We start from the raw sequence: 24,543 nt of genomic DNA, 5'->3' as shown, positions 1-24,543 counted from the left end.
TGAATGTGCAGAATTACTTATGTCGGCAGACTTCACTGTGGAAGTGTCTTCTGCTGGACATGAAGCACGTTCAGCATCACTTCCTCTCTGATTTAATCTCTCTGATGATTTGTGTTTGTTTTTGCTGTCAGCAGGATGCATGTTGTAACATTAATGAGAGGACAGATTACATCTTTCCTTTTATCAATCCATAAGCTATCATAATGGAATCTTTTATCATTCCAGACTGTCTACACTGCTTGAGATAATCATATTAGCAAAGTGAAGGTGGATCAAGTGCTGCTTGTGTCTGAGCTCTGGGCTATAGCTCTACCTAGTGGACAGTCTTAAGGTTATCAGGGACACTGTGCAAGGTCTGTTGTCGTTCATTCATTCGTCTTCTTGAAGACCAGTCAGTCGTAAACATCTTGTCTTCAGCACCTTATCTAAAGTTATGGGTCACATGTGAGGCTGGAGCCTAATCCAGTTAACCCTAACCCTAACTCATCGCAGTTCCACACATAGACAGACAAGCATTCAGGTTCACACTCACAATACACCTAAACTACATGTTTTCGGAGGTGAGAGGAATTGGAGAACCCGGAAAGAACCGACGGAGAACAGCAATGGTCCCAATACCACCGTGCTTCCTGTTGTTCCACATTCTGATGTTCTCTTTATTTCCATTGACAGGAGACGATCTGATGCGCTGTGTCGACCTTTATAACCAGTCTCAGTCCAAATGGTTCGAGGAGATGGTGACCACAAGTTTGGTAAGAAACATTCTGGACGCTGGCTTAGCAGCATGAACGTGGAAGTGTCAGATTCTATGTTAAGAGTTCTACTAACTCAGAAAATGCCGTTTTAAGATAATATATTCCCTTTAATGGCAGCCTGATGTTTCTTAAAAAAAAAAAAGACTACAAATGCCCGATAATAAAAAATTACTAATCCAAAACTAATAAAGATAACAAAACTAGTACATGTTCTATGCATGCAGAAGAGTTCCCCAAGTGTTTTTGTTGTTGTTGTTGTTGTTATTTTCTCTCAGGTTGTCTACACAGATAAAATACATGTGAAACAGTGACACTTAATTACTGTTTTTTTTAAAATAATATGCTTATTCATTTCTTTATTCTATACAAGAACCTCAAACATTATATAACTAAAAAAAAAAAAAAACACGGGCCAAAACAGGGGTCAATATTTAGCTCAGATCTCTAAATCATAACACACAGCGCATGAAGTTTCTGGTTCCTAAAAAAAATTCTGAAGAAAACAAACTAACAAACAAACAAATAAACAAATAAGAGTAAGCAACAGGAACAGCAACATAAGGGAGTCAATCTAATGCCTCACCTCATAACCAAAAATCACGTTCAGCTAATGTTCAATTTTACAATCCACTGAACCCTTCAATATCACACCGATCAATATTCTATCAATATATCTAAGAAAGGATGCCCAAACCCCAAATAAGTTGTTTGCCTGTGTGTGTGAATTACTGTTATTATGTGTGAGCGAGCGTGTTGGCCTGGTCAGTAGTAAAGCCCGCCTCTTGATCCAAATCAGCTGCAGGTTGAAATCAATTCCATCATTTATTTCAAAGAGCTTTAAATTCCTGGCTCCTCTGTGTTGAAGTCGCCTGCTGGACGCTGTGGACGGTTTTTTCCACTCGGTGTGGACAGATGGAGGCATAGACGTTTCTCTGTGACTCAGTCGTCACAAGCTGCTCTTCTCCTCAGGAGCTGGAGCGGCTGGAGGTGGAGCGGGTGGAGATGATCCGACAGCATCTGTGTCAGTACACCACCCTCCGGCACGAGACCGACATGTTCAACCAAAGTGTAAGTGTGTGTACAAGTGTGTGTCAAATGCTAGATGTAGGTTGGAATCAGGGCTGTCACCATGTTGGATTTTGCCTGGATGATCAGTGTGTCCTAAATAAATCACCATTATTATATTATTGTGATATCAATACAAAATGTAAAGTAAAAAAGGAATCAGTGAAATTCATCTTAAACGGAATGATTTTACTGGGTCATTATAACTTTATAACTCATTTATAACTTCATCAGATTCACCCAGTTGTGTTTTTTTTTAGGTACAATGAAACTGTTACAAAATAATTTTCCCTACAATCTGCTGTGAGTTTCACATTAAGAGAAGCACACTTCAACATGAGCTATTTTTTATTTATATGATGCATTAAAAGGCACATACAATATATACCCCCTGTGGAATTAATGGCCCATCAGCTCAATCATTGTTCCAGATTCACTAACAGAGGGCGCCACCTTGTGGCCCTCTGAGTAATGAGCACAAAGGCCCCTGAGCTGAGGGGAGGCTGAAGTGACTGACGCTCTGTCTGTTCCCAGACGATGGAGCCGGTGGACCAGCTCCTGCAGTGTGTCGACCCCACCAAGGACAGAGAGCTGTGGGTGCGGGAGAACAATACTGGAGAGATCAGGCCGGTGGACATAGAGATCTGACCCCAGTGCAGCTGACAGCTCTTCTTAAGAAGACTGACCAGGAGCTACACGCCTGAAGACTGGCTGAAACCTGTGCTGGGATCTTCCCAGCAACCTGCTGAACCACCTGTGACTCCTAACATACTGGTGAAGGATTCTGCGAGAACCTGCTGAAGCGATGTCAGAATGAAGGCATCACATAGGGACAGGTCCTGGTTTCCTCGGTGAGATGATGGCGCAAGGAACACGGGAAACCCTGAGTGTGAATTGTGAGCCAAAAAAGCTGAGGTGAATGATCGAGATGCAACGGTGACAAAGGCGCGTGTAAATGTTGTACAGCTTTACGTCATGCAGCGTTGTGCGGCTGCAGTCAGTGTGTGCTTCTGCTCTGTGAGGTCATTCTCTTGATTTGTGTGTGTTTATGCACATTGTTGCAAAGTGATGTAACAGATGCTACTAAGCAACCGGCGTTCTGACCTAAGAGTTGTATTATGGTTAGCAGAGGATAAAGTATTTTAAAACTAATATCAACCATGAAGCATAATCGTTAGTTTCTCGAATGGGAGGCATCAAAGTCTGGATTTATCTATGATAGGTTTTAATACCTGCGTGCAACATGCTAACATTAGCACCTACACTGGAGCATCTAAATGTACCCGTTGATCCATTCCTTAAAGCCTTTTGGGGTTTAACAAACAGTTGCTGAACATGAGAATCACTGATCTTCTTTATCTCTGGAAAAGAAATCTGAATGATCTTTCTGTCCATCCGACGTCCCTAATCAAAAAATTAAAAATCATCCAGTTGCACTTTATCCCTTAACGATTTGTTGTAAATATACTGTATGTTGCTTTTAATGTGAAAATGATTTAAAGTGTGATGGTTGTGTTCATGGGCAGCCTGATGTAAATATATTGAATGTATGATTTACAGTGAAAAGAGGCAAGAGACAAACGTGTACAATAATTAGGAATCTTCTAGAATGACAGGACGATTCATCGTTAGTCCTGCTGACTCCCGAAGTTATGTCTTAATCCGTTCACCACAATGTCTTGATCAGTATTACTGTTTAGTATTACCTGTTCACAGAGGAGTACTGGGATGCTTTTGTACATTAACAGCTAATGTTTGGCGTTTTACATTAATAAAATGAAAATACGTACCTGATGACCTCAAACACTGAGGTGTTTTTCTTTCTGTATGTCATTTAGTCACTTTAAAAGTGAAAATGGCAAAAAGGAAAAATAAAAAAAAAACCCCAACATATTTTATTTCCTAAAAAAATCAGATTTTCACATTCAAAATGTTTTGACCAGATCTTGTTAGAGGTTAATGCAGTGATAATAAAGATGTGATTAAAATGTTCAGAGATACACGTGAAAGAGGTAACATTGCATTTGTAATGAAGACACCTTGTTTACCTTCTATGTGACACTAATGGTGTTATAAGTCATATCTAAACCATTAGTTAATGATAAAAAAACAGTCTATGAATCATCAACAAGTTAATTAACTGTTGTTTGCAGCAGGTTTCATCACTTTGAGCCAATACAAACGAGAATGATGAGTCTCCACATAAAATATTATGAATACAAACACTGCCGACTTGTGCTGAATCCCATTCATTATCCAAAACCTCATGAAAAACAATCCTGGGTGTACATCGTTTTGATGAGAGATATGCACAATGATGGGAACCACCTTTGGAAATTATTCAATATAATATCAATGTTATCTCGGTAAACACTGTTTGTTGATCGGTCGGTTGGTCGAGAGCTTTACACAAAAACTACACACATTTTCGTGCAACTTGGTGGGAGGCTGGATGTTAGTTCAGAATTGATCTCATTAGAAGTTTTTGTGGATCTGGATGACTGGATAAAGCAGCAGATGGGGAGATCTGTCTTTTTTTGTGATTTCCTCAGGAAATAATGGGCCCTGATGAAAAAAAAAGGTAAGTTTATATACAAATCCAGATTGCATTGAATCTATCTGCAGTCTTAAATTCTAGTTCCAGTGCTTGTAGTTTGATTTTAATGGACCCGGGAAGAACTCAGCGTGGTTACTGTCAGTCAAAAGGTTAAGACTGTATTCAACAATGAATATAGTGATCCTTACAGTACAGATGTCTTTATTTTATGCATACATTTTACATTTTACTTTGGATATAACAATGTGATGAATGAAGCTAGAGTGTTACAGACTGTATTAAAAACATAAACAAAATGAAGTACAAGTAGTGTGTTGTGAAGCTGCGGTCCAGACCAGGTTCCAGGTTTCAGACTTCTTGCTGCGCTGCGGTCTCTACCTCGGACCCGTCAGAGCTAGCGCGACGCATCAGCTGCTGAGAGAGAGATCCATCTGACCGTCTAGTCAATCATGAGCTTCTTGAGGGAGTCCAGATACGCCGGGATGAGGGAGCTGACCGACTCATCATCATTGAGGATCTTCTCCCCTCGGCCTTCTGAGCCCACCGAGCTGGGGGACCGGACCAGGCAGGGATACGGCGTGCTGTAACCCTGGTGGAGAAGAGAAGCACCTTAGAATCACTATTCTAGCAAAAAGAAGTCAAAGACTCCTCAGTTGAAGCCCTGCTCCTTGGTTTTGTTCTGATTTTCTGATTTTGACTACACAAATCTTTTTCTGAGTCAACTGGCATTAGTAACATAAGTCTAAGATCTCCTCTTCCAAATCTCAGCGGGAATGTGAATAATGATTTGTCTGGGGTTAAAGGTTTAGGACTTGGATCTTCTGACTTGACTACAAACATTTGTGACTTATTATGACTTACAGAGGAGTAGCCCTTTCCAAAGCTGCCTCTGTTCTTAGTCCTGATCTTGGTGAGTGCTGACTCGGCAATATCAGCTCGCTCCTCAGCGTCATCCAGTTCGTGGACCGTCTTCCTGTACTTTGCCAAGTTCATGTTAGCTTGTTCCTCCTGCAGAAACAACACTCTGTGATCAATACAGCAACTGATAAACGTGGTGTACCAGACGGGGTAAGAGTATGTCATCGTACCGCCTCCTCCACTTGTCGCTTGTAGGCCTTCATCTTGTTCTGCAGCCTCTCCACCAGCTCCTGCATTCTCTGCTGGTTCTTCTGGTCCTCCTCTGACTGAAACAGCAGCTCCTTCAGCCGACGCTCATTCTTTCTAAGCGTCTTTAAAGTCTCGGTGTGTCGCTTCTGCTCTGTGTCCAGCTCCAGCTCCAGCTCCTTCACCTGAAGTCAGACGTGCAAACACATCGGCTTCGGTTTAGGTGATACGAAACATTTTACGTGAAGACACATCACAATGCTTTTACAACGAAACAATACTTTTTAAATACTGATTACTAATAAGTACTTGCTTCTCATGGTTGATGCTAACAGTTGAGGTGATTGCTTCACATTTAGGTATTTTAAGAAGAATACAACCTGTAGTTTGTAAACACCTGATTGGGAGCCATTTGGTATTAATAAATTAATAAAAACTAAGTTTTATGCTACTGAAATCAGTTTAAAATGTGTAGTTGAGCTGAGAATCCAGCCACCAGATGTCTCCATACCTTTCCCTCCAGTTTCTGGATGATCTTCTTGCCTCCCTTCAGGGCCATCTGCTCGGCCTCGTCCAGCCGGCCGCTCATCTCCTTGATCTGAGCCTCCAGACCCTTCTTCACTCTCTCCAGGTGGAGGCTGTGCTCCTGCTCCAAACGTAGCTCTTCTCCAACACGTGCCAACTGGAAAAAACAAAACAAAAACCGAATCTGTTTCAAATGTATTCTTCTACACGTGTATGATGTCATTGCTGCTGTAATATCTTTTAATACCTCACAGCTGGCCTTCTTGGACCTGTCAGTGGTTCCCCTCATCTCTCCTTGCAGCTCCTCGTGCTCCTGCAGCAAAGTTTGGAGATCCGACTCCAACTTCCTCCTCCCACTCAGGGCCAATTGGAACTGGACACAAGAGGGACACATGAAAGAAATGAGTTGATGCCTTTGTATGACCTTAAAACTGAGCAACACAAAGCATCACCTGGTTGTTGAGGTCGCTGTATTTCTCGTGGGCCTCTTGCAGTTCAGTTTCCAGAGCCTTGCGGGTCCTCTCTGCACTCTCCAGGGCTGCACGAGTTTCCGTCCCCTCGCTCACCAATAGGGCGCAGCGTCGTTCCATTGCCGCCTGCTCCTCCTTGTGCTCTTCGTGGTTACGTACCTCCTCCTCCAGCTGAGCCTGCAGCTCCTAAAGCAGGGGATAACAACTATAAGTCTTTCTTTATGAAGAAAGCGAAGGACCATACATTATCCTCAGACCTTGATCTGCTGCTGCATCTTCTTGTTGTTCTTGCTGAGCTCTGCGTTATTCTTGGTGAGCAGGTCTGCCTGCAACTCAAGCTCATTGATATCCGATTCAAGTTTCTTCTTTAACTTTAGACCCTCTGCTTTGCCTTTTATCTCCACATCAAGACTGGCCTGCAGGGACTCCAGTGCCCTCTGGTGGCTTTTTCTGATGGAGGAGGAGAGAGGTGGGTTAAGACAAATGAAGTTTTATAAAGATGAAGTGTGCATGCATGTGGAGAGATAGTGAAGCAGAGTGTGAAGAAAGTGTCTTACCTTTAAAGATAGTGTACTATGGTCAAGGATTAAAGGAGAAGACGGACAACATGCAGAAAGTTAGAGAGTTACAGAGTTTATTTCTGGAGCTCTCAGACAAAGACAGAGAAATACTTTTATATGTGGGATGACTCTCAAACAGGTTGAAGTCAGCAGTCAGTGGAACATTATCACTGATGGAGTTGTGGGAGTTGCATTAGTTTTCTGTGTAACTTTAAGACAGTGGCTAAAATATATAAATACAGTATTTTCTGCACTATAAGGCGCACCTAAAAGCCTATAATTTTATCATAATCCCCTGGTGCGCTTTATAATCCGATGCACCTTGCATATGGATTAATATTAATATTAGTATTGGTTAAAAACAAGATCGCTGAAAAAAAACCGGCAGTCTGGCCGGCAGTCATGCTGCACTATCACCAGGGGGCACCCTCAGACAGTGTTCAGGCCGTACTACGCCCCCTAACAACGGTAGTCGCCAAAGTGCCGACTCTCACTCCTGCTGTTTGACGGCAGAGCAGCCTGCTGAGAAAAACACCGGTGATCGGCTACGACAACGTAGCAAAACATTGGGAATTTTCAACAATTCTATTAATAAAGTTTGACTGACTGACTGATCTCAGTATTTCCCAACTACTGTGGCGCCGGAAATAACCCACTTTAAAATTGGTCTAAAAAATGCTATTGTCGAGTGTCAGTACTGGAATCTAGTGACGGTCAATTCTATTAGTCTGCGGAAACATTCGGAGAAACTGGCATAAAAGCGAATGAAAGACCCTCAAAGCTGAACTTCCAGCCTTTTCTGAAATATCAAGAGCAGAGTCAGTGCTAGATAACGGTACCTGGTGTGCTGCAATGATTTACAAATGTAGTTGATAGCTCTGGGTGGGCGGCGGCGGGGCGCATTCAGGCTTGTGTATTCTGTCTGCAGAGATTCACGGCGGTGAGACACCGACGTTAAAGTCTGTTCTAGGAGTAAAACAGCGTCGCACTTGCCAGTAAATTAGCAGCCTGACATTAAAAACTGGTTAAAAATTGTTTAGACAGCAAATATCTGCACCTCAGCTCCGACTGGACTACCCATCAATCAAAACAATATTTAATAAACAAAGACGAACGTCGCTGCTTCAAAGTTTAGATCAGGAAATAATCCGACCTGTTCGAACTGAGTGGATTTGTAATGAATTCAACCAGTTTTTAATGTCAGGTTTTTTAATATGCGTGTTGACTTCTTTCCAAGATGTCAAAGTGATCAAGTGATCAGGTTTCTTTGATGAGGCTCAGAATGGCTTCATTGAAATACAATAGGGGCCGTTCACAGCTGACTAAAGGTACTCACGGTCATGAATGCTCTAGCTAGTGGACGGATAGCGCAACTACAGCCACTAGTTTTATAAATCTATTTGAATATTTTTTATTATATGTGCTTTATAATCCTGTGCGCCTTATATGTGAAATAAATTATAAAATAAACAATTCATTAAAGGTGCACCTTATAATCCAGTGCACCTTATAGTGCAGAAAATACTGTACACCATTTTACAAGATTGAAAATGTGGTTTTTGAATAAAGGAATAAAGCAAAACATTTTTTGAATATGTACAGTGTGTGTGACAGAAATGTGTATTGATATAAAGCAGAAGTCTACCGTGTAGCTTCTGTCTCGTCGTCCTTCTCCTGAAGCCTACGCTCCAGGTCTCCTTTAGCCTGAGATAGCTCCAGCTGCAGCCTCAGCACCTTGGTCTCTTCAGCCTAGAGAGGAAAGAAGAAAAAATATACACTGAGTGTTCGATGATATAAAGTAAGCATGTAGGGCAGGCTGAAGACAATTTCTTCTGACTCTGGTTTCGAAGGCTCTGTACCTCTAGAGCCGCCTCGGACTCCTCCAATGAAGCCTGCAGCTCCTCCTTTTCCATCTCTATCTTCTTCTTTGCTTTCTGGAGCTCGTGGACACTCTTACCTCCATCTGAGAGCTGGTCTGTAAGGTCTGCTATCTCCTCTGTCGCACATGAAACGCCACATGCAAGTCAAATCAAACAATCATTGCTGTGAAGACCACAAACCTTTACAGAAAGACATTGATTTAACAGCTGAAAGACGCGAGAAGATTCATTGAACTGCACATTTTTTTTTGTTTTCCAGGAGGCCGTTAGCTTAACTTAGCTTGAATACTGAGAATAAGGTAAAACGGATAATTTGGTTCTTTTTAAATTGTGGCACAGAGAAATGCAACAGATTTTAGATAACAGAACGGTTCACCCCAAAAATGAAAATTGAATCACATTCATGAATCGATTGTTGACCTTCTCTCATTTTAAACTGCTTTTCATGCCTAACAGTGTGACATTGAATTACAATTGATTGAATGTATGTAGGTGTATATTTTTATATTTCTGTATAATTTATTGTACGTTATTCTTATGTCTTTCTTGGAAAGCACTTTGGTCACACTTTGTGTTGCTGTAAAGGGTTATATAAACACATTTTTATTGATTCATTTATATTTGTGTCTTTATGAGTTCAGTTTCAGGGGCGAGAGTGAAGATTTCAATTTTCAAAAGACTTACAAGTGTTACAGAATCATTTTGTGTTTGTTTAAACCCATCTTCTGGTACACCACTTTGCTATGAGCTACAGATGTTTGTGGAATAGTAAGCAAGAATCAAGCCATCTATTCCCCCAGCCCTTATTTCCCTTGTGTTCCATATTTACGTTGATTTCAGCTCAGTCTGGTTTCCTCCTGTGTTTAAGCTAAGCTAAGCTGTCCTGTCCTGTGTTCTCATACCCTGGTGGGCCTTGTTCTCCCTGCGTATGGCCTCCAGCTGCTCCAGAGACTCTTCATGGTTCGTCTTGAGTTTGAAGAGCTCGCTGGCGTGTTGCCTGCTCTCCTTCTGGCACCCTTCCACCTCGGTCACAAGCTCCTCACACTTCTGCTTCCAATCCCCGAGTTGCTTCTCCAAGATCTTCTGCTTCTTATCCAAAGCCTGACCACAGCTGCTGGCCTAGGGCAGAAAGCGCAAAAAAACAACAAAAAAACAGCAAAGTTCACAACACTGCAGCACTCACGCAACACATATGCAGCTCTACCTTCTCCAGATCCATGCAGAGCTCTTCCACCTCTCCCTGCAACCTCTGTTTGGTTTTCTCCAGTGAAGAACATTTGGCTTGGGTGGCCTCCATTGCCTCCTCAGCCTCCTGAAGCCTGGTCACCAGCTTCTTTCTGCGAAATGTGCATCGATTGGATGGATGAGTTCAGTTCAAGGACAGATCAGATCGCCAGGATCAACACGACTCACTTTGTTTCCTCCAGTTCGTCGGTGTACTGGATGGTGTCCGACTCGTGCTTGCTTCTCCAGTGCGTCACCTCGCTGTTGAGCTTGGAGATGAGACGCTGCAGCTCCTGCTTGCTCTCCTGCTCCTCCTCCAGCTGCTCCTTCAATGCCTCGAACTCCTGGCGCAGAGAGCTCAGACTGCTGCTGACCGCCTGCTTACACTGGCAGCCGGATGAGAGACACATGTTTGTATACCATTTATTTGATTGGACAGACTTTGGGTCCAGAACGCTCACTGACCTTCACCTCCTCATCCAGTTGTTTCTTCAGTTCTTCGAGTTGGGACTGGAGCAGAGTCTTGGAGCGGCTTAGCTGACTCGCTCTGCTCTCTGCGTCCTCCATCTGTCGACCCACATCTGCATTATCAGCTAACAGGACACACAAGAAGGCGGTCATCGCAAATATATTTCAGTGAGTACCACTTTTATCAAAGTACCACTTAATTTACATTTTCAGTGACATTTATTTGGCTGCTGAGAACAGAACAAGCATCAAAGACAACAAAAGACACAGATTGAGTCAGAATTGATGGGAAAGAAAGGAGCGGTGTGGAGGAGGGTTGCAAAATGGCTCACAGATGAACCAGCAATGATAAACAGGCTAAAGCAGTTTATAATTACAACTTACCTGTGAGTCTGTTCTTGGCCACGCTGAGTTCAGCAAGCGACCTCTGCAGGTCGTCTCCTCTTCTGTTGGCCTCCGACAGCTGCTCCTCCAACTTCTTCATTTGGCTCTCCGAGGATGCCTGCAGCACAACACCAATAGTGATCATTCTGATATCACTAGCACATGAATCAATACGCGTGACCTTATTTCCTCAACCTTGGCTTTCTGCATGCTATCGAGGGAAGCGGCAAGCTCATCCACCTCCATCCTCAGCTTCTGCTTCTCCTTCTCCAGTTTGGCCCTTGTCCGCTGCAGAGACTCACACTGATCGCTCAGCTCGGACATGGCGTCGCCGTGACGTTTCCGTAGCGTTGCAGCCAGAGCCTCTGAGTGAACCGACGATTCCTCCAGGTCTCGCCTCAGGCGCTGCAGCTCAGCCTCTCGCTTCTTGTTCAGTTCCATCTGTCAGATGCACACTGAGTGAAGTTTGTGCCGCAATCTTCTGATTCTTGCGCTGAAGACTTTTTATATTTAAGAAGGTAATTTTGACACTTGTCCTCAGTTTTCATCATCACAATACAGAATATCTTCAATTACTTCATCGGAGTAACAGATTAAGAGTTTTAAAGTGAGCCGAACCTAAAATGTTGGCTGCTCTTTCTAGATATCTTCACACAATGACCTGTGAATGAAGTCTCATCTGCTGTGCCAGAAAACCAAATCTTATGCTGATTATTGTCAGCATCTGAACCAGAATAGAAATTGATTCCGTTCTGATTGTACTCTCAAACATTTACTTTAATACAATTAACAAATTGAAGCCAATAACAAAAGAATCCATTAATTTTAGGAAATAAACCCTCTCTGCTCTCATTAAATTTGTCTCTGCTTCTTGAGAATGAAGAATAAGTTGACTCTGTTTTAATTATATAACACGAAATTACAAGTTATAGCATTAATTCTACAGAAACTATAAATAACTAACTGTCTAAAATATTCACGAACATTTATTTTCATATTACGGATATGAAAGAGTTGAAAAAAGATAAGATAAGGATAAGAGAGTTGAAATTTAAATACACTTTTTTATTCAAGACAAATTTCCATAGGCTTATTTATTAGAGGAATTCTCGGATTTCCGTGAGACACAAAAGCGCATTGAACAGTCGATAAGAGTGTGGGAAAAGATAATACAGATAGAAGGTGGTTTAATATCAGTATGGGGAGGGCTCATAAAACGTTTAAATTACCATAAATAATAAGATAAATCGTTTGTGTGGTTTCTGGAACGCATTAACCGCGAGGAACGACGGCGCACTGTATACCTTTTTAGGTACACATCTCTGAAACCTGATGAGATATAATCACAAAACAAAACATTTTCAGGAAAACAGAGGTACAAAAATTAGTAGGTAATATGTTTAATTCAGGGATGTTGCGGGATGTTACGGTCTCTGACTGCCTTTTTGCATATAAAACTGGTGCCAGATTGAAAAACAGAAATGTCTCATTCATAATGGTGGCATCTGTAAATCTCACTAAGTTGTTTACTGGAGCTTTTCTGACGGACGTCAGGAAAACCCCTCTGTGGTGTCTTGGGTTACTTTTTGTGGTGTCTGGTTAGATTTCAGCTCCGTGTGGATCAAACAAACAAGACCCAGCATGTTAATTAGAGGTTGGTAAGTTGGGTTACCTTTGAACAGAGTCAGACTCGCTGTTTCCCACTTTCAAGTGGCTTATGCTAAGATAACATTTCATAAGAAAATGTTTAACAAATAAACAAACAAAACAAACACCAAGAGCAGCAGGTTTACCTGAGCGACGGTGGCCCCTCCTGCTTCCTCCAGTCGGTCCGTGAGGTCATCCAGTTCTCTGGTCAGATCTGTTCTCTGCTTCTCAACCTGCCACAAACAGAGCAGTTCAAGCACAGCATGAAATATAAATAGGAAAACTTATTCCCACCACACTACACCAGAACACGGTACAGGAATAACTAAGTACGCTGGAGAGTAGCAAGTAAACATCATACATCAAGTCAGAATATCATACAGGAGCTGAGATTCAACCTTATGAATCAACCTCAACCTCATCTCAAGGCATTTTCCATGTAGAGCAGGGAAAGACTTGTTCTTATAGAACCCAACTTGTCCTACATGAACAATGGGTGATGGTGGCAAGAAAACTTTTTTTTAACAGACAGAAATCTTGAGCAGAACCAAAGGCTTCTTTTTGGAGGCCATCTGTCTTGACCAGTTACGTGGAGAAAGATAGAGGGAGACGTAGAGTGATGAATATACATTGAGAGGGAAAAAAATGATGAAAATCACAAATAAATACATAAATTGAAATGGAAAAAAATTAGCAGATTTTTTTGTAGTTTTTTTCGTCTATTCTTTATAATATGAAATTAACTAGTATTTAAAACTTTTTATGTGCACAAAATACTTTTAGTTTGTGGTGAATTGCTTCTACAGTCAGCCTGCAATATCCACTGCTCAGTCATACATAATAAATAAATACTGGATAAACACTAGAAGAAAAAAGAAACTCTGACACCAGGACAGGACATATCCCAAGACATACATTACACTGCTGACTTATACAACACTAACAGGACATACGTATACTAAAGTATAAACAGTATAAAATAGAATAAAAAGTAAAAGTGAAAGATAGCAGTAAGCCCACCTGGTGGGTAAAGTATACCCTTCTAACATTGTAAGACATGTCATTATCCCCCATAAGGCATAAGATAAGATAAGATAAGATAAGATAAGATAAGATAAGATAAGATAAGATAAGATAAGATAAGATAAGATAACCTTTATTTGTCCCACAGAGGGGAAATTTATGCGGACCCCCCCCCCCCCACACACACACAAAGACTGTGAATATTTTAGTGAGGCCTGATTGTCACCACCCACAACCTTTAAACAGATTTTTGCTTGAAATTTAAGAATTAAATCTCTGAGTGCAAAAAGTCTATATATCTAAAAGCAAAATGTGTTTACAAAAACTAGTTGAGATCTACTTCCTGCAGTGATACATAATGCAACAATTAAATAGACTAGTGACAAAAACCGTTTATTTGAAATACATCCCCAGACAAATTTTTATAATCGTCATGGATAATATGTTCCACAGTGGATGCTTTTGATCCACATTAATCCAGGTTTGCTTTTTATTGAGTCTAATTTCAGTCACTGCAGGCAAGAAATGAGTTTTAAGTCTCAGCTGCATTTACGATGAACATTTAAAGAGAACTTTGAGGATGAAGACACATTTATCAATTTTAGGAGTAATACGTAAAGGAAATGCTTGATTTGGATTTAGACACACATCAATCAGCGTCTGATAGCTCATCTCCCAGGAAATATCCGCTGGGTCCAGTGGACAGTCTGGACAGTCCAGCACTGTATGTCTGTGTGTTATGCTCTTGTCTGTTTCCTACTGCTCTCAGGCGTTTGTACTGTTTTTGACTCTGCCTGCCTTTTCCAACGTGAACCCTGCTTAATTGCCTTTGACCCACCCTTGCTTGTAAATAGTACAACTTGGAATTAAATCCCTGAACTGCATCAGCACTTGGTTTCCTGTAATTGTATCAAACCTCTTCTTCTCCTTTCAGCTTTACCCTTCAGGGGTCGCCACAAGGAATCAGTTGCCTCCATCTAAACCTGTCTTCTGCATCCTCTTCTCTCACTCCAACTACCTTCATGTCCTCTTTGACTACATCCATAAACCTCCTCTTTGGTCTTCCTCTAGGCCTCCTCCCTGGCAGTTCAAAACTCATCATCCTTATACCAATATATTCACTATCTCTCCACTGGACATGTCCAAACCATCTCAGTCTGGCCTCTCTGACTTTATCTCCAAAACCTCTAACATGTGCTGTCCCTGTGATGTACTCATTCCTGATCCTATCCTTCCTGGTCACTCCCATAGAAAACATCAGCATCTTCATCTCTGCTACCTCCAGCTCTGTCTCCTGTCTTTTCCTCAGTGACACTGTCTCTAGACCAAACAACATCACTGGTCTCACCACAGTTTTGTACACCTTTCCTTTCATTTTAGCTGAAACTCTTCTATCACACATCAAACCTGACACTTTACTCCACCCGTTCCATCCTGCCTATACATGCTTCTTCCCCTCTTTTCCACACTCTCCATTGCTCTGGACTGTTGAGCCTAAGTACTTAAAATCCTCCACCTTCTTGATCTCCTCTCCCTGTAACGTCACTCTTCCACCTGGGTCCCTCTCATTCACACACATGTACTCTGTCTTACTGCGGCTAACCTTCAGTCCTCTCCTTTCCAGGACAAACCTCCACCTCTCTAGCTTCTCCTCCACCTGTTCCCAGCTCTCACTGCAGACCACAATGTCATCTGCAAATGTCATAGTCCACGGAGATTCCTGTCTAACCTCATCTGTCAGCCTGTCCATCACCATAGCGAACAAGAAGGGGTTCATAGCTGATCCCTGATGCAGACACATCTCCACCTTGAACTCCTCTGTCACACCTACAGCACACCTCACCACTGTCTTACAGTCCTCATACATGTCCTGCACCGCTCTAACATACTTCTCTGCCACTCCAGACTTCCTCATATAATACCACAGTACCTCTCTGGACACCCTGTCATCAGCTTTCTCCAGATCTACAAAAACACAATGCAGCACTCTCTGGCCTTCTCTGTACTTCTCTATCACATTCTCAAAGCAAATACTGCATCTGTAGGACTCTTTTTTGGCATGAAACCATACTGCTGCTCACAAATGCTCACTTCTGCCCTTAGTCTAGCTTCCACTACTCTCTCCCATAACTTCATTGTATGGCTCATCAGCTTTATTCCTCTGTAGTTGCCACAACTCTGCACATCTCCCTTGTTCTTAAAAATGGGCACCAGCACACTTCTCCTCCATTCCTCAGGCATCTTCTCACTATCTAAGATCCTGTTGAACAACCCAGTCAGAAACTCTACTGCCACCTCTCCTAGACACTACCATACCTCTACAGGTATATCATCAGGACCGACTGCCTTTCCACTTTTCACCCTCTTCAGCGCCCTCCTCCCTTCATCCTGACTAATCTTTGCTACTTCCTAGTCCACAACAGTCACCTCTTCTAGTCTTTGTTCTCTCTCATTTTCCTCGTTCACCAACTCTTCAAAGTACTCTTTCCATCTTCCCATCACACTACTGGCACCTGTCAATACACTTCCATCCCTATCCTTAATCACCCTAACCTGCTGCACGTCCTTCCCATCTCTGTCTCCCTGTCTTGCCAACCTTATAGGTCAGTCTCTTCCTTCTTACTATCCAACCAAACATACTGCCGCACTCTACAGTTATCATAAGCCCCTTGTTTGGCCTCTGCTACCTCTACTTTCACCTTACGCTGCATCTCCCTGTACTCCTGTCTACTCTCCTCAGTGTCCCACTTCTTCTTAGCTAACCGCTTTCTCTGTATACACTCCTGTACCTCCTCATTCCACCACCAAGTCTCCTTATCTACTTTCCTCCCAGATGGCACACCAAGTATGCTCTTACCTGTCTCCCTGATCACATTAGCTGTAGTAGTCCAGTCATCTGGAAGCACCTCCTGACCACCCAGAGCCTGTCTTAACTCCTTCCTATAAGTCATGCAACACTCTTCCTTGTTCAGCTTCCACCGTTTCATCCTCTGCTCTGCCTTGGCCCTCTTCATCTTCCTCACCACCAGAGTCATCCTCCACACCACCATTCTATGCTGTTTGGATACACTCTCGCCTACCACTTAGTAGCAGTCACTGATCTCCTTCAGATTACATCGTCTACCTGTGTGCTCCTACCTCCACTCTTATAGGTCACCCTATGTTCCTGCCTCTTCTGGAAGAAAGTATTCACTATAGCCTTCGCCTCCTCATCACCTCTGTTACCTGCACCAACATGTCCATTGAAGTCTGCACCAATGACAACTCTCTCACTTCTAGGTATGCCCTGTATCGCTTCATCAAAGTCCAGCCAGAATTTCTCCTTCTCCTCCAGCTCACATCCTTCCTGTGGAGCATACCCACTAACAACACTGGACATTAAACCTTCAGACTCATCACTCTGTCTGACACTCTTTTTACCTCCAGGACATTTCTAACAAGCTCCTCCTTCAAGATAACTCCTACTCCCTTTCTCTTCCTATTTACACCATGATAGAACAACTTGAACCCTGCCCTTAAACTTCTAACCTTGCTCCCTTTCCACCTGGTCTCCTGGACACACAGTATGTCTACCTTCCCCTTCTGCATCATGTCAACCAACATTTTTCCCAATATTACATCACAGAAAAAGGAAGTACTGACTTTTTTTTTATTGTAAGTATTTGAAGCTTGTGTCCCAGGGACGCACGTTGTCTGATGATCGCGCGTCCCTGTCAAAAAATGTGGGTCACAGATGCAAGGACGCACTCAAACGAAAATGCTGCTACCTGGGGACATAACTGTGTTTCAGAAGAAGTAAATCCTTCAAACTCATCAAAAAACCCCCATAAAATAACAGTAAGTTACATTTTGCTTCATATGGATCCGACTCAAAATGCATACCAACTCCAATGGTACAATAAAATATTAATTGGCGTGCCTTACATCAGGAGAAATCCAAACTTCATGTGTTATACTTCAAAACATAAAATTCAATCTGAAGTGTAATATCTGAAAGATGATGAACTCCTCAGTGAAGTCATCGCAAGGAGTCTTCTCATGGACCAACCTCGCATAACACACATGGAGAGAGTTTAGAATGTTGCACCATTACACGGCCAAACAGCACTCTGCAGTTAAAAGCACTTGTTGTTTTTACACCAATCGTTTACAGCTGCTTTAAAGACACTCGAGTTTTGAGTAAAATCTGAAGTCTCAGGCCTCTCTGATAACAGCAATGAGCCGCAGGCATCAGCACACCTCAGACAGAACAAAGGAACACCGATGGTGATCACTAACAGCCTCTTCTCCAACCCCCAACACCCCCACTTGAAGGCCACCAGCACACCCCTCACTCTGTGTCTCAACCTGACTGCGCAGAAGGGTTAACACCAAGCACTGAGGTCGCCCATTGCTCTTCTCCACACTCCTGTCTGAGTCGACAGCTCCTCCGGATCAGCGCCACCCACCACCACTTACTCCCATCCACATACTAAGAAAGGGTCAGCGCCCCCCAATCGCCTGCTGCAGAACGGTGATTCATCTTCTGGAGTGTGAAGGAGTGTGTCTCTACTCAGTCTGTGCACACATGCCAGCATATTTTTGCATAAGTGCACTCTGGTATCCATCATATCCTCGGCCTCCAATGTAATGGAGGTTCCTCCATTACACCGGAGGCCGCAGCAACATGATGACAGAATCTAGGCTATCATGTAAGTGTGTCTGATAATGATAAAGAGGAGTGTCCCATACTCCATTAGAATATAAGTGTTGTGTACCTATAACTTTTTTCATTGATTATATGATAATGTTGTTAATGCACTGTAAGTTTTTACTCTTTCTAGAGAGTTAAATTGTCAATGAATGCGTGCAGCGATGCCTGTAGATGGAGTAATGCTATCTGAGGCTGGTCACATGTAGCTTACTGCTGTCTTTCTAATTCTGATTCTCTCTATTTCCCCATGACTCCTCAGTCTTTTCAGATCCACCAACTTGATTTTATGAGTTTTGACAGAGCCATCAACCACCAACACCAGTTCACAACCATTGGGAGTGGGCGAGGGGGTTATCTTGTTGCTGCTGTCATTTGATCCCAATCTCCCTGAAGACTCTAAGTGCTTAAGATTCTTATCAGGTTAAAAGTCATTTATTATCTGTTGCAATGGAAAATTTTCCTAATTCAGTTGTTTCTCCTAACGTAACATTAGAATTATAGAAAGATTGTTTGGCTGGTTTGTCAGCAGGATTATGCAAAAACTGATGGACGTCTTTATCAAATAATTTGTTGCAAATTTTGTATAAATTCATAACCAGTGAGGATTACTGACCCTGTTACATCACACACAGTTATTTAACACACTGTACATACAGCTACACAAATTAGTATCTTGCGTTTTGTGTTTATGTATGTTTCTTTGCTGCACATAGATGTGTGTGAGTGCTGCTGGCATTCCAGCTGTTAGAGGATGCGATGGAAAATAGTCTTGTCTGTCAGCCTCTATCTCCTGGTGGTATCTCCTCTTTACGACCCGAGGAGCTGAGACAAACAATAGTGGGTCTGTCTGTACAGAGGTATGTTGTATCTGAGCTCCTCTGAAGACGCAGGCTGTGGAACAGATAAAGACCTGCATGTCTCTGCCTGCCTCTTTCACCACTCTGCGGCTTTGGAGACGGCTGGGATGGAAGCTAGAACCATTAAGAATACCACCCAGAGTGGGGAGCAGTGTGCACAACACACCCTCAGGGCCATTGACACTTTATTCAAAGAAGAGGGTGAAATATGCACCTTTGCATACTGTAACATGGAGATCCCAGTCAGGTTTGGAGAGGGGCGACCAGGTTCTGTAGTTTAAACACACACATGTTTTAAGAGCGTCTTCTTTGAAACGACAAGCACTTAAAGAGCCCACCTTTGGTAGATTATCTTCACATAACCTGCAGCTTTTCAAAACTTTCATCACAAAAGAGAAACTCTGCTGTGATGCAAAGGAAAATGGTTTTGCTTGCTGGAAAAGGAAGAAGGGACACTGGAAAGAGAAGTAGAGCTGATGTGTGTGAGGTATAGGGAAAGATTGGGAAAAATAAGAATCGAGAAAACGGAAAAGGATGTTTGTGTCCATCTGTGCCTCTGGCGCCATGTATTTTAATCAGAAACACACCTCCAGTTTATTATCACAGGTGCAGATAGTTTGGGGTGATCAGAGGTGCAGCACCAACACATTTATCCCATCGGCTGCTAAACATGTTGGTAATCTTTTTTTTCCTTTCCTGTTCTCTTTTAATGTATTGCCGTAGAGCAAAGCTCACCCAGAACCGTGATATCTTCTTATCTGCCCAGCAGCCCGACAAACATTTTTGGCTCAGCCATTCTGTGTTTCATTTACAGAGAGGCCAGATGTTACAGAGCATCTTCTAGTACCTTACCTTGGCTCTCATGGATCGCTCAGCTTCAAGCTCCTCCTCCAGCTCTTCAATACGAGCCTTAAGAGAGAGAGAAAGGGAGTTCTGGTGAGACAGCCAAAAGAAAAACATTCTGCTTTCACTAAAATATAACATATGACTGCGATATCTAAAGCTGAGCTGTTATGCTCTAGTTTCACAGAGCCAAAATCATTCTGACTGAGAACAAATGGGGCGGCACCTCCGCAGATTGTTTGCTATTTCAGGGCAGCACTTGTGTGTGGTGAGGCCGTTTCATACGATTTGCTTTCTCTGGGGATTTGGCACGCCTCTGGCTTTTTCCTCAGGTAGCAATTTAGGGCAAGAATGTCTGTGGTCTCCATCATTATCTGTATCCTGACCCAGGGCTGGGTCTGCTATGTCCGCTCAGCAAGACCAAAACACATCTGTGCCATTTCATTTGAGGAATTAATGTTTTTTTTAAACTTTTTTTTTTAATCTTAGAGGTCCTGTTGGAAGTCATAGGACTAAATATATCAACATTTATTTTATTCATTAATTATTATTATTCTTTTCCTTTTTTTCCATTTTATTCATTAATTAATATTTTAATTGGTCAGGTTATCTGATTAAATTATCTAGTTTTTCATCACTTTATGTGACATCAGTGAACTCATAATTATGTTACAATGCAAAGGCAGTTCTTATATATGTGAAATTCACACATGCTATATGAATGCATTATACAGTGTGTGTATAATAGTATAAAATTCTCTTTAGATGCAGTGTTACCTTTAATTCGTGGTTACGACACACAGTATTACACATTTAAGTGTGACATATTATTTGATCAGATTCAAATCCAGCAGCGAAAACAATCAGGATGATCTAACAGAAATAAATCAAGCTGATACGCTCCTCTTCCTCTGAACTCACGCCAGACACAAATCGCTCTGTTCATAAAAATTTATTGCTCATTTCCCAACATGGCTGCATCCTTCCAAGCTGGGTCATGTTCTGTTGCCGCTATCTATGTCTTGTTGTCAGGAAGTGTGTTTGACATGGCTTGCAGCCCAGGGCCTTTCAGTGCAACAAACGCCTCACTACACAGCATGCAGAGCGCCAGCAGCATCTGATGCTCAAGAGGAAAATGATCATACATGATGATTCATTATTCATGCAAATAAAATCCTATCTTTGAAAAGTCCCAAGAGAAACATCAGACATGACATCACACATGACAACCTGACCTTGTCCTCCTTTATTTTAAAAGCACATAAAAACAGAAATAAATGGAAAAACTCACATGCCAGCGTAGGACATCTGCAGAGAGAACAGCCATGGTGAGGCAGCAGCAGCCCGACTGACTGACTGTCCCACACAAAAACACACACACAGCTTCACTGTTGATCCCCTCTGGCATTTTACTGTCCACACCCCCTCATGTCTGCACAGCCTTCCTCGCTCTCTCCCAGCTCCCCACTCACATATCTTTTTCTTGCTAAGGTTCTGCTTTCCACAGCTACAAACCAAGCTCAAAATAAATATTGTGTCTCTAATACAATTACAGAACACTCAGCCCATGTGACTCAACAGATGTCTGAGCCAGGATGCATTTGTAACTCCACATTTATGCATTCAGAGGTCATTCATTGACATCAAGAGATTGTATAAAATAAAATAATCTTTTCTGCTCTATGTGTTCCCATGCCAATCTTTTCACTGTGGATAACTTGTAGACCCTTGCAGGAAATAACAAAATTATTCCATTATTGCAGGGTTTGATCTCCCTAATAGTACGAGTTTAAGGCTTTATTTTATTTTTACTCTGTGCTCTGAAAGCATAATAATGGAGCATAAATTGCAATCAGATGTTGCCTTATGGTCAATGTCTCCCCTCTGAGTCTTAGGGGATATTCAGCAGCGTAGGCAGCTATATCCTGTGAGACCACCCCTCCATGTTGGTGGGAGGCAAAGACAAAGCCAAAAAATTGAGTCCTGCCCTTGCACCAGATGCAGAGCCCCCACCGATGTCGGTCCTCCATGCTGTCCACATATGCTCAAAGAACTCAAAGAACAAATGTTCGGAATGTAAGCTCCAGAAACACCCGTGAACCTTACTTCAGAAAAAAGATGGATGGATGGATAGATGGATGCATGGATGTATGGATGGATGGATGCAGGCCAGTTCAGCTGTATTAGAAACAATGCCTGCTCAACACAGTTTCACTGTTCCAGCAATACAGTCATTATGATGACAAATATACGGGTTGAACGAGTGAATGAATGAAAGAACAGTTTATTTGAATATCTCTTAATAAATATACAAAATGAATGAATAAATATGTAAACATTACAAAAAATCTCCCTCTCAAATATGAAACAATTTCAAACTAAATCCATGAATTAACCATTATTAAACTCCCTGATTTGTTCCAGGTCTCAAATCCCAGATGTTTCCACCCACTGCATTGTTTAGAGTTTAGCTTCTATTAGTCTGTGACTGATAGTTAAGGTTCAGAACTTTGTCGGCATATTAATAGTTTAATTTATTTCAAATAAATTGCAGTATTGCAGGAACATTTTCTTGTCTGCTGCATTCAGTGCTTTGTGTCTGAGTGGGTCACCCATGAAAACTGTTTTAATGTGTAGAGAGCATACCTGCCTTTAATTCAATTGTCCAAAATCTTAGTCAGCTCCCTATAACTATGTATGGTTGCTGTTGGATTTTCATTAGCCAAACATGACAACTTTTATTTATTTATTTATTTATATTTTATTTATTTATCTATTTATTAATTTAATTAAATTTTTATTTTATTATTTATTAAAACATTGACATCTGGCTGATTTACATTACTATCTGGATCTGCACCAACTCCCTAAAAAAGTCATTCTTTTATTTACATGTGTGAAAAATTAAAGTAAATTATGATAAATGCCTTGTTATTCTGTTTGCAATGTTAAGAAAGTGAAAAAAATAATAATCCTGGACCAGCCCTTTGTCCCGTTCTACACTACAGTAGTGGTGTTTATTTCAGCTTAATGGGAATACGTTCATTAGTTTTGGTTGATAAACCAAGAAACAGCCTCTGTGGTAGAAAAATATGTTGAAGGTAACATTTCTTGCTTGTTCAGCATGGGTGAAATGGATAGCTGTGTGAGGAACTTTTACCAATTAACATTTTGTGTCTTGTGTGACTCCACTGTGCAGAATGTAGGAAAATCAGCTGTTAGAAATGGACTTTTCATCTGTAACTTGTCTGTAACCACTGATCCTATATAGGTCACCAGATAATGTATGATGCCTGGAGGGACCTGGACATACACACACCACAGGAAAGTTTCAGGTTAGGTTGGATTCAGGTGGATTTTATTTTATTTATTTTAATGTCTAACATGGAAGTATCACAGACGCAAGGAGTTCACCATGGCTCAGGTCCTGTATGCTGGATCTGATTGAGGCACATCTAGAAAATGTGCACTGCACTAGTAAGATGTACAAAAGTGCAACATTTCTCAAAACAGATGTTGTGGTTGAATTTACTGTTGTGATTCTACAAACTCCAACTTTTATCTATTGCTTTGGAAGAATAATAATCAGCATCCAATTTCTTAAAAATAAAAATTATCTACTTGGCTGGAAGGAAACTGGAGAATATATGTAAGCATACCTGAAACTTACATGTTAGTGTACGATCATCATTATTGCTAAATCTGATGTGACACCTCCAGTGAAACATCTGGAATGAACCCACCATCCCACAGGGCAAGACTGAGTAGAAAGATTATCAGATTGTAGAGACCAACAACATTTTTCAGTTTGAGGAGAACTGGTTCATAGCTCTGTCATAAACCACTAAAATCATGGGCTTGCTGTCAGAAATCAGGACATCAGGCTCTCGACCATCACTACATCCCCGTAAAGGTAACCGGTTTAAAACACACACCCCTAAAGTGGGTGAAGTGGTTTCCTCTCTCTAGTCTACAGACAAAGCTATCTCTTTCATTCCTCTCAAGGTTGTGGACTTATTCATGCGACCTTTGTGTCAAAGCAGGCGTGAGCGGCGCACTGAAGAGGTGGGCTGTGCAGACAGCTGGCCTTACCAGCCGTTACCCACGCACATCCAGGCAAACAGAATCACAATGTCTTCATTGTGACGCAGGGAGAATCCCAAAGCTACGGCACAACAGAGCCATTCCCCCTAAAACCCATGGATCGCCTTCCCCCCTCCTATCAGTGCCAAAAGCACTTTTGTGAGCCTCTGGATGGAACATCAGGCATGCAGAAGCAGCACCACCTGAGCCTTGATGTTATTTCCTCTCACCGTCTCACGTGTCCCATTCAAACACCGAAGGGACAGCCAGACACAGACAAAACACATTATCTGTAACATGCATCAATGCCACTGATAAAAGCTGTCGGACACGCTTGATTCTATCTGGACAACACAGAATGATTCACAAGAATAGCCTCAAATAAAAAAAAGAGTTGTCTGATTA

General features: G+C 41.9%; 2 protein-coding genes across 5 annotated transcripts in view; one reads left to right on the top strand and one right to left on the bottom strand.

Moving 5' to 3' along the window:
- gas7b (growth arrest-specific 7b) overlaps positions 1 to 3,641 on the top strand; it is a 59,485-nt gene extending 55,844 nt beyond the window's left edge. The window contains exons 12-14 of the mRNA XM_068304718.1: positions 673 to 752; positions 1,725 to 1,823; positions 2,355 to 3,641. Coding sequence (XP_068160819.1) covers positions 673 to 752; positions 1,725 to 1,823; positions 2,355 to 2,468 — 293 coding nt within the window. The 3' untranslated portion in view covers positions 2,469 to 3,641. The remainder of the gene's footprint in view (positions 1 to 672; positions 753 to 1,724; positions 1,824 to 2,354) is intronic.
- Positions 3,642 to 4,590: 949 nt separating this feature from the next.
- LOC137588013 (putative uncharacterized protein MYH16) overlaps positions 4,591 to 24,543 on the bottom strand; it is a 46,358-nt gene continuing 26,405 nt past the window's right edge. Inside the window, exons 8-24 of one of the 4 annotated variants that reach the window (XM_068304715.1) lie at positions 20,065 to 20,121; positions 12,786 to 12,872; positions 11,188 to 11,433; positions 10,993 to 11,110; positions 10,606 to 10,733; positions 10,330 to 10,526; positions 10,121 to 10,253; positions 9,819 to 10,035; positions 8,896 to 9,032; positions 8,682 to 8,785; positions 6,734 to 6,926; positions 6,459 to 6,662; positions 6,254 to 6,379; positions 5,993 to 6,163; positions 5,466 to 5,666; positions 5,239 to 5,385; positions 4,591 to 4,966 (exon numbers count right to left, since the gene is read on the bottom strand). In XM_068304715.1, the coding sequence (XP_068160816.1) occupies positions 4,817 to 4,966; positions 5,239 to 5,385; positions 5,466 to 5,666; positions 5,993 to 6,163; positions 6,254 to 6,379; positions 6,459 to 6,662; positions 6,734 to 6,926; positions 8,682 to 8,785; positions 8,896 to 9,032; positions 9,819 to 10,035; positions 10,121 to 10,253; positions 10,330 to 10,526; positions 10,606 to 10,733; positions 10,993 to 11,110; positions 11,188 to 11,433; positions 12,786 to 12,872; positions 20,065 to 20,121 (2,616 nt within the window). In that variant the 3' untranslated portion in view covers positions 4,591 to 4,816. The remainder of the gene's footprint in view (positions 4,967 to 5,238; positions 5,386 to 5,465; positions 5,667 to 5,992; positions 6,164 to 6,253; positions 6,380 to 6,458; positions 6,663 to 6,733; positions 6,927 to 8,681; positions 8,786 to 8,895; positions 9,033 to 9,818; positions 10,036 to 10,120; positions 10,254 to 10,329; positions 10,527 to 10,605; positions 10,734 to 10,992; positions 11,111 to 11,187; positions 11,434 to 12,785; positions 12,873 to 20,064; positions 20,122 to 24,543) is intronic. The other 3 variants (XM_068304714.1, XM_068304716.1, XM_068304717.1) reach the window with 3 other exon arrangements.

Source organism: Antennarius striatus, chromosome 21 (assembly GCF_040054535.1).
Source record: "Antennarius striatus isolate MH-2024 chromosome 21, ASM4005453v1, whole genome shotgun sequence".
Taxonomy (NCBI): Eukaryota; Metazoa; Chordata; class Actinopteri; order Lophiiformes; family Antennariidae; genus Antennarius; species Antennarius striatus.
Note: the sequence above shows the minus strand (reverse complement) of the source record. Positions and strands in the feature narration are given on the sequence as shown.